General features: G+C 43.3%; 3 protein-coding genes across 4 annotated transcripts; 1 reads left to right on the top strand and 2 right to left on the bottom strand.

The window, feature by feature from the left end:
* Positions 1 to 1,044: 1,044 nt before the first annotated feature.
* LOC129733766 (serine protease grass-like) lies at positions 1,045 to 2,484 on the top strand. The gene is made up of 4 exons (XM_055695290.1): positions 1,045 to 1,194; positions 1,261 to 1,660; positions 1,721 to 1,929; positions 1,986 to 2,484. Exons 1-4 carry the CDS (start codon positions 1,128 to 1,130, stop codon positions 2,411 to 2,413), a joined length of 1,104 nt encoding a protein of 367 aa, XP_055551265.1. The 5' UTR covers positions 1,045 to 1,127; the 3' UTR covers positions 2,414 to 2,484.
* Positions 2,191 to 2,812, bottom strand: LOC129733774 (uncharacterized). The gene is made up of 2 exons (XM_055695298.1): positions 2,657 to 2,812; positions 2,191 to 2,598 (listed from the first exon to the last, which is right to left on the bottom strand). The coding sequence occupies exons 1-2, from the start codon at positions 2,788 to 2,790 to the stop codon at positions 2,499 to 2,501; spliced, it is 234 nt and encodes a 77-aa protein (XP_055551273.1). The 5' UTR covers positions 2,791 to 2,812; the 3' UTR covers positions 2,191 to 2,498.
* Positions 2,813 to 3,000: 188 nt separating this feature from the next.
* LOC129733751 (titin-like) lies at positions 3,001 to 8,097 on the bottom strand. 2 transcript variants are annotated; one of them, XM_055695283.1, is made up of 4 exons: positions 7,751 to 8,097; positions 7,455 to 7,607; positions 4,043 to 7,397; positions 3,001 to 3,979 (listed from the first exon to the last, which is right to left on the bottom strand). In XM_055695283.1, the coding sequence occupies exons 1-4, from the start codon at positions 7,922 to 7,924 to the stop codon at positions 3,309 to 3,311; spliced, it is 4,353 nt and encodes a 1,450-aa protein (XP_055551258.1). In that variant the 5' UTR covers positions 7,925 to 8,097; the 3' UTR covers positions 3,001 to 3,308. The 2 variants fall into 2 exon arrangements, with proteins under 2 accessions (XP_055551258.1, XP_055551251.1); XM_055695276.1 differs by having other exon boundaries at positions 3,002 to 7,397; positions 7,751 to 8,096.

Here is an 8,097-nt window from a genome sequence, read left to right as displayed (position 1 = left end):
CTCATGCATATTGCCGCAGCTCTGGTAGATGGCATGGCCATCCCGGAACGTACATACCATTGAGGCCTAGAGTCCCACGTTGACACGAGGACGATAATCGGCCGCCACTAACCTGGAGTACAGACGCCGTTTTGAGCCGCTCCTAACATGAAGGACAGACCCCCGGAAACTCAAAAGAGCCCTCCTTTCCTGTCAGCATACAACCAAGCTCCCACCAGGGTTGATTACCCGTTCTTTCCTTGGTTGCTCGTATCCCAGCTGGCACCGCGTGGAGGTCGGAATAGGAGTGGCTGGATAGGTGGCTAAGGACCACATGTGGGGTAAATTTTATTCCAGTAGGCGCACTTGGCCCCGTTGGTACCCATTATCCATCTGTTGAGCCGTTCGAATCATTTATTTGTGATAAATCAAGAAATAATTATCTGTAAATTGAACATACAAACTGCTACTTCGTCGAGAGCGAAACGACCGAATAGTAAACTATCAAAAAGACGAATATACTTTGGTCATGGCCTAATTTACAGATTTGACTGTTTTGTTCAATTTTAAGACTATACAAACTGTTCCTTGGACCAAGTGGAGCAAGATCTCGGAAATGTACTCTCGGAACGCTTAAAAAACTGGAGACAAGCTGCCATGAACCGAGTGCGTTGGCGTAACATTGTGACGCAGGTGAAATCCTGTGGGTTGTTTCACCAGGAATGTATGTAAACTGTTCCTTGAGTTGTTTCAAAAATGTACAGATATCTTACAAAAGCTCTGAAAATTAACTTAAATATTGCCACTTCCTTTTGACTTTGGATGAAATCATTTGGATGGATGATTGGGCACAATTGAAAAAAAATTAGCAGTCATAAGGATTTTGGCACATTCCGATCGTTCAACCCCGAGCTGTTCCTCAGTAATGTACTACTATAGAAAGATGAATTAATCACCAGATAGTATAAATAATTAAGTGTGAGTGATGCATTTCATACGGCCCAACGCTGCTGGAGTTAATTCAATTGATAAGATACTAACAAAATGCGATCATCGGTAGCTACTAAGATCAAAGATCAGTAGACTCGGTGCATTCGAAAAGTGCGGTTATACAGTAGGTATTTTAGTAAAAAACTGAAAAAGTAACGATGGGTGGATCGCCTTACTGTCTAGAAGGAATAAGTGCAATTTTGTGCTGTATCGCCATTGCCGCAGGTAAGCGATAATCAGAGCGCCTATTATCAAACCACATTTAAACTATAGTGACTACATTTTGCAAAGCCTCATCGTGTGTTACACCGTCTGGAGGAACCGGTAAATGCGTACCACTAGAGCACTGCTCCAATCTTTTTGCCATAAAACAACTGTCGCACAATGTTACCGAAAATTTCGAAAAAATACTAACACAAGCGGAATGCTCTCTGAAGGACTCACGAGGAAAGGGACTATGCTGTCAGCTTGAACGAAATTTTCGCCTGCCGGACAACTGTGGGGTTTCCTCAAACGACCGAATTGCACATGGTAATAAGACAGAGGTCTTCGAATATCCTTGGATGGCTCTATTGATGTTCCGCGATACGTTTAGCAACGAACTGGTTGGTAATTGCGGGGGAACTTTAATCAACGAACGATACGTGTTAACGGCTGCACATTGCTTTAAGCAAGATAAACGATTTGAGCTGTAAGTTACTCTGACTCGCCATTGCATGCTATAACAGAGACGTTCTGGCATTTCTCGCAGGGAATACGTACGATTGGGAGAGCACACCATCAGTGAGGAACCTGATTGTACTAGAATAGTCGAATCTGGAGAAGTCGTTGAAACATTCTGCGCACCCCCAGTGGAGAATGTTCCTTTCGAGTCATACATTATTCATCCTGAGTACCGCACTGCGTTCAGCGGCAATGATATCGCATTGATCCGTCTAGCAAAAGCTGTCACGTTCAAAAGTCTCTTTGTGTAGACTGCTTTACCTACTAGATTATAACCGCTGATTCTTTTACAGGCCACATTCAACCAATCTGTTTACCATTGACTGCCAATCTGAAAGACACTCTTCTACCGAGATACATTGTCAGTGGTTGGGGTCTGACGGAGCAAATCGTGCACTCGGATGTGCTGCTTAAAGCGGCACTGCCAAGGGTCGATGGAAGAACCTGCCAGCAAAGGATTAATGAGGTCGACCAACAGAAGCTCAACATTACCATTAGTCCAAAACAACTTTGTGCAGGAGGTGTTAATTTAGTGGATAGCTGCCAGGGTGACTCCGGTGGTCCGCTGATGTGGCCGGTAGATTATCTAGGCCGAACGCGATTCGTCCAATTTGGAGTCGTTTCGTATGGAATCGATAGCTGCGGTGCAGTTAATTTCCCAGCTGTTTATGCTCGAGTTGGTAGCTATATGGTTTGGATTATCCTTAATATGAAGGCTTGACAAACGGTGATCATCAGTATTCATGAGAAGTGGTCATCATAATAATAAAACTTGTAGTTAACAAAGTGAAACATTGTTGAAGCTCCTAGTTCTTAGTAACGCTATTCCAAAGCCGATGCTTAGTTTGTGCGTTTCGCTTGTCCTGCGCAGTAAGAGCACCCAAATGAGCAGCATCGACGATGTCCCTGAAGTAGAAATACTCATTAATTTAGCTAAAAACTACGCCTCAGATAAAAGACTCACTTGAATTCGTCGTAGTTCTTGGAGCTGTACACAGCCCTTAGTTTGGCATCGTTGCGCAACTGATACAACTCATCACTTTGAAGTCTTTCCAAACATTGGTTTTCCAATCTTTTAATATCCGCCACCGAAATCATTTTGCCAATGTTATTGGTTTATTGCGAAGAGTAGTAAAAAACTATTGGTTACCATTGACGACTAGTTTGACAGAGAACAACAAAGTACCGTCATCATAATAGAACTGATTGAATTTTAGATTGTTTATGCTTTTAATTACTTTATATGAATTACGAATAATTTTCATTATCCACTATTACTTTTAGCAATACAGACTTTAAATATTGTTTGTCCTAAATCCACATACAATCTCTTACTCAACTGCGAAAATTCACTGTTTTTTATTACTTGTTTACAAATCAAGTATGATTGGACTGTCAAGAAAGTTTGCCAACATAAGCAATAAATCGAATGCCTTTTTTTGCGACCAAAAAAAAAAAAAACTTCACCGCTCAAAACAGTTTCATGGAAGAAAGTTACTCTAAAAAAGCTCGACTAAAATCAGAGTCTAATAAAAATAAAACACTATGTCCTAGCTGATGAGTGAGTAATTTCGTTCGTCTATAAATACGTTTTAGAAGGAAAAACTCTTCGGTTCTTACGACGGTCCGCCCTCACCTGCCTGCGGATTTTTTTCTGCATCTAACAGTCTACTGTCAAGTGTCGACATCGAACTCACTTCCGTTGTTTGGGCGTCGGTTCTGCCGTCGTTCTGCCGTTTTTGTTGAAGCGGCATCATTTCATGCAGTAGCTCCCGTTCGAATGCTAAACTAATGTCCTCATCAGGAGCGGTAGCAGCGCTAGCTGAGTCTTGTGGATGCTTCAACTGGTCCGAGATTTCCTCGAGTTTGTTGTTCAACAAACTGTCAAGTTCGTCCTCCAAACCTTCCGCGCTGGAACCATTCGTAGTGGTCTCAACCGCACTGGAGGACGCATAGTTAAGATCTGTTGGCTTCAGACCTTCAGTCAGTAAATTTTGCAATTCTTCGAAATCGGACTGTGATGGGGTTGGCTCAGAGCCAGATACTTGTTCCGTGAACTCGTTCGATTCTGGCTTTTGTGAAGTTTCGACTTTTTCTAACGTCTCGCTGCTGGAAGTACTAGGGGTTGTGCCCGTTTCAATCGCTCCAATCTCACATACGGGCAAACTTTCTTCCAACACCTTTTTCACTAGTTCCAACTCGTCTTTGACCGAAGATTCCTTCTCCCCAGACAAAACTTCATTGACTTCCGGAAACTGTCTACTCTCCGAATTCTGATCGTATTCATCTATAGGAATATCGGATATGGGTGATGTTGAATTCTCTGGTTCCAAACAGGACTCATCCTTACCTTCTACTTCTTTAACATTTAAAAGATCGTCTTCCTTTTCAGAGTCTGGAGTCGATACCGGTTCATTTTCATCGTCAGTTTTGTTGGCCTTTATTAAATTATCACCATCATCACAATCGCCGTTGTGTTTATCTATTTCCTCTTCAGCTACCTTTTCCGGGGTTTCAGCCATAGGTTTTTCTGGGCAATCTTCCTCTTCCAGCTCTTTTTGTGGCTCTATAGACTCAGATGAATCTGCCGACTGAGCTTCAGTTGGCTCTTCTTTGATTGGCATGGGAAACTCAGGTTCTTCTTCTTCGTGTGGAGTTAGTTCTTCAGAAACAGTATCGGGAGCTTCTTCCTTAATAGGCATAGGAAAATCATCTTCCATTTGCTGCTCGTTTGCCTGTTCTTCTTGTTTATCTTCTTCCGCTTCCTCTTCATCGTCAACAGATTCCTGCTTTATCGGCATGGGAAATTCTTCGGCGGGCTCCGTGGCTATCGAGGTGACACGTGCAATTATCGGAACGATTCGCTGTGTTTCTGTCGTTTCATCCACCGACGCTGGTGATGAACTTTTCGATGACGACGAAGATGCAGCAGGAGGGGCATTGCCAACTACGTTGGTAATCACTGGCAGTGGAGAGGGCGATTGTACGGGTTTGGCAGGTTGAACATCTATAGCAGCAGCACTTTTGGCAGCTGCTTCGGCTGCCATTCTCTGCTTGAGAAGTGCAAACGGATTGATTTTGATTTTAGATTTTTTCTTCTTCTCACCAGCTTGAACCGTAGGCTGTACGGAAATGTCCGATTTTTCCTGCTTAATACGAACACCATCAAATGCGATTACGGGGGAGGAAGATTTTGCTTGAACCTTCATCGAGCGAGCCTTCTTTTTCGGTGGTTTAGCCAGAATGTTCTCTTCTGCCAAATCTTCTTCAGGATTAACGAACGATTGCTCGCTTTGATCGATGGGTTCTTGCTTGATCTGGACTCCCAGTGGAAGTTGGACATTCTGTTCCTGTCGGTCGTACGCTGGATCCACTTTCTCTTGCTTTATTTTAACGGCTAAAATATCGGGCTTCTTGTAGACTCTAGTACCTTTGTTGCTTTTAACAGCTACTGCGTCTGCGTTCTCATCGTCATCCAGCAAAATTGTTCGAATGTCTTTTGAGGGTTCCATTGAGGCGTTCAATAAACCTTTTTCCTTTTTAATTTTGAGAATTATCGTAGGTTTTGGAGAGCTAGTTTGACTTACAGCTTCCGTCGGATCTGACGAACGAGATTTCGGTCGTTTGCGTTTTACAGGCGGTTCAAGCTCTTCTTCTAAACCGGGTTCCTTCTTTATTTTAACAGCCAATTGTTCATCGACTAGGAACTCTTTTTGTTGTACAATCGGAGCGATAGGTGTTACGGGTTCAGAAGTTTCGGGTTCGGGTGATTTATCCTCTTCATGAGATTCTTCCTCTAACTCTTGTTTAATAGGCATTGGGAAAGGAATGTCCTCCTCTTCTGCCACCGGTTCTCGTGATGCTGTACTTTCTTCTGTTTCATTTTCCTCCTCTTTTTGATCTTGTTCTGGATCCTGTTGTGCTTCTTTAGTTTGTAAAATTTGCTGCTCCGATTGGTCATCATCTTCTTCTTGAAAAGCGGAAAAATCGTTAGCATTGTCATCAACACTATGGTCATCGCTATTTTCCTCATCCACTGGCTCTTGTAATCTAGAAGGTTCCGTATCGATTTCTGTGCATTCCTGTTTGAATTGGGTTTTAGCCAACACCACCATCGGCTGCTTTCCGGCACAGAACGCCAACTGCTGATCCAAAGTCATTTCACATACTTCCAGGGCCAATGCTTCAGCCTGTCGTTCTTCCTCACTTTTCTCGTCCAACACAGGTGTTACTACAGACGCAGGACTTTCCAACGGTCTTGGAGTTTCTTCCCGTGCAGGTTCCTCCTCCACTCGTTCCTTTTCTTTATTTTTATCCTTCCTTTTCTTTTTCTTCTTGGCTTTCGCCTCCGACAGACTGGCGATGGCTTCTGTTACGGAACTAAGCAAGTTATTGATAGTAGCAATATCCGTATCTCGACCCAGCTTCGCCCCGGAATGCAGAAGAGAAGCAATTTTGGCCGGTTCCAGTGCGGGGGAAGAAGCTTCACCCGAATCTTTAGATGTTTCCTTGCTTTTCACTTTCTTTTTGCTGCCAGAGGGAGCAACATCTTGAGCAAGCTCAAGCGGGGGTGGGAAAGGAATTTCACGTTCTTCTTTTGGCAATTCGGGTTCAATTACTGCAGAACGACGGGTTCGCCGTTCCGCAATGGCAGCGGCTCCTGCTGCAACACCAGTTGCGTTCTTGTCGGTAGTATCGATTGGCTCTTCCTTCGGAATAACTACCGGTTCCGATATGGGAAGCGTTCCAGTGCAGAACATCATATAATGACGAGTAAGAACTGCCTTTTTGACGAAAAATTTGCCGCATTTTGGACAGTTACCTTTCGGTTTCAAGAAACAACTGTGCCATTCGTATAGATTTTGAGTTTTGAATTTTTTGTTACACAAGCGACACTGAACATCCGGCTTAATTGTTGGTGGGCGTCCACGAGAAACACGTCCACAGGCGTTCAACGAGCAGTGCTTGACTAGGGCTGTATTTTTATCGTATTTTCGTTTGCACTTGAAGCAAGTGTACATAGTACGCGTTAACTGATGCCACAAATTGTGATCCTTGAACTCGAGAATCGACTCAAAAGTCTCACCGCAGGATCCACAACCAAACTTCCGCACAATGGGTATATGTTTTGACCCCAAATGTTCGTCCAACTCGGTTTGTGTCTTAAACTCATCCGAGCAATACGAGCACGGGTGTTCGAATTTGATTTTCTTCGGTACGGGGACACTTAGTTCTACCTTGTCTCCTTCTCTGGCCGGAGAAGTTTCCTTGCGTTTAGATCGGGTAATTTTGGGATCCGATGAACTTTCTACCACTTCGTCCTTTTTCTTCTTATCTTCATCTTTAATTTTCTTTTTGTCCTCATCCTTCCTCTTCCGATCATCCTCCTTTTTCTTCTTTTCATCCTCCTTTTTCTTCTTATCGTCTTTTTCCTTCTGTTGAATTATCTGCTGCTGTTGTTTGAGTCTTTCTTTCTTTGTAAGCGCCTTCACTGGTGTCACTGGAACTGGTTCATCCTTAACGATATCTGCCGCTGCTTTAACCCTAGTAATGGGAGCCGGTGACGGAGACGGAGACGAAGCAGCACGCCGCTTTTTTCCTTTTTTACTGGAGCTAGTACTGCTAACACCGCTGGTGCTGGCTGCTTCGACCACCTTTTTGACGTCCTCCTTAAGGTCTATTTTCTTATTATCACTGACGGGAATCTAAAAACGATATGAACGAATGCAAATATTTCTTTTTGTTTAATTACCAAAACTCACCAGTTTCCTTGTTGGGTCTACCAAGGGTAAGTTCAAAATGGTCCTAGTTTGAAGGTTGGTCGCTGCGCACATCAATCGATACTCGAAGAAGTCATTGATCTTATCCACACACAGGGAGCAGATATTTTGCGGCATTCGATCGTCTTTGCTGACCTGTGCAGTGAAGAAGGAAAAGAAGTATAGAAGAAACGAAGATCGTTTAACAAATAATTCGATTAAAACGAATCTAAACACCGACAATCAAAACCTAGTTTCGTCCAATTTACTATCGATGTTGCCCTTCTATCTCACATTACCTGTATACCAACACATTCCTCGATTTTTCTTACTAGCGTCGCTTCATCGTCGTCGCCGACTATCACGGTCTCGTTCTCATCGATAATGGGATATTTGATCGGATTATCTACCCCACACAAACGGCAAATTTTGTAGATCTGCTTGTGCAGAATATTGATTGCGAAACGTTCCATATTCCCACGCACCGATTCCGACAGTTCCAGTCCAGTTTTGTTGCACTTTTCCGGGTTAAAAATCGATTTTTCCAACCTAAGAACACTGCAGCTACGGACCTGCTTCCATGTTTTTTGACATTTTTATTTCCTTCTTCTTGCCACAGAATTCGCTATGCTGCTTATATGCATTG

This window comes from Wyeomyia smithii, chromosome 1 (assembly GCF_029784165.1).
Source record: "Wyeomyia smithii strain HCP4-BCI-WySm-NY-G18 chromosome 1, ASM2978416v1, whole genome shotgun sequence".
Taxonomy (NCBI): Eukaryota; Metazoa; Arthropoda; class Insecta; order Diptera; family Culicidae; genus Wyeomyia; species Wyeomyia smithii.
This window is presented reverse-complemented; position numbering and strand designations above follow the sequence as displayed.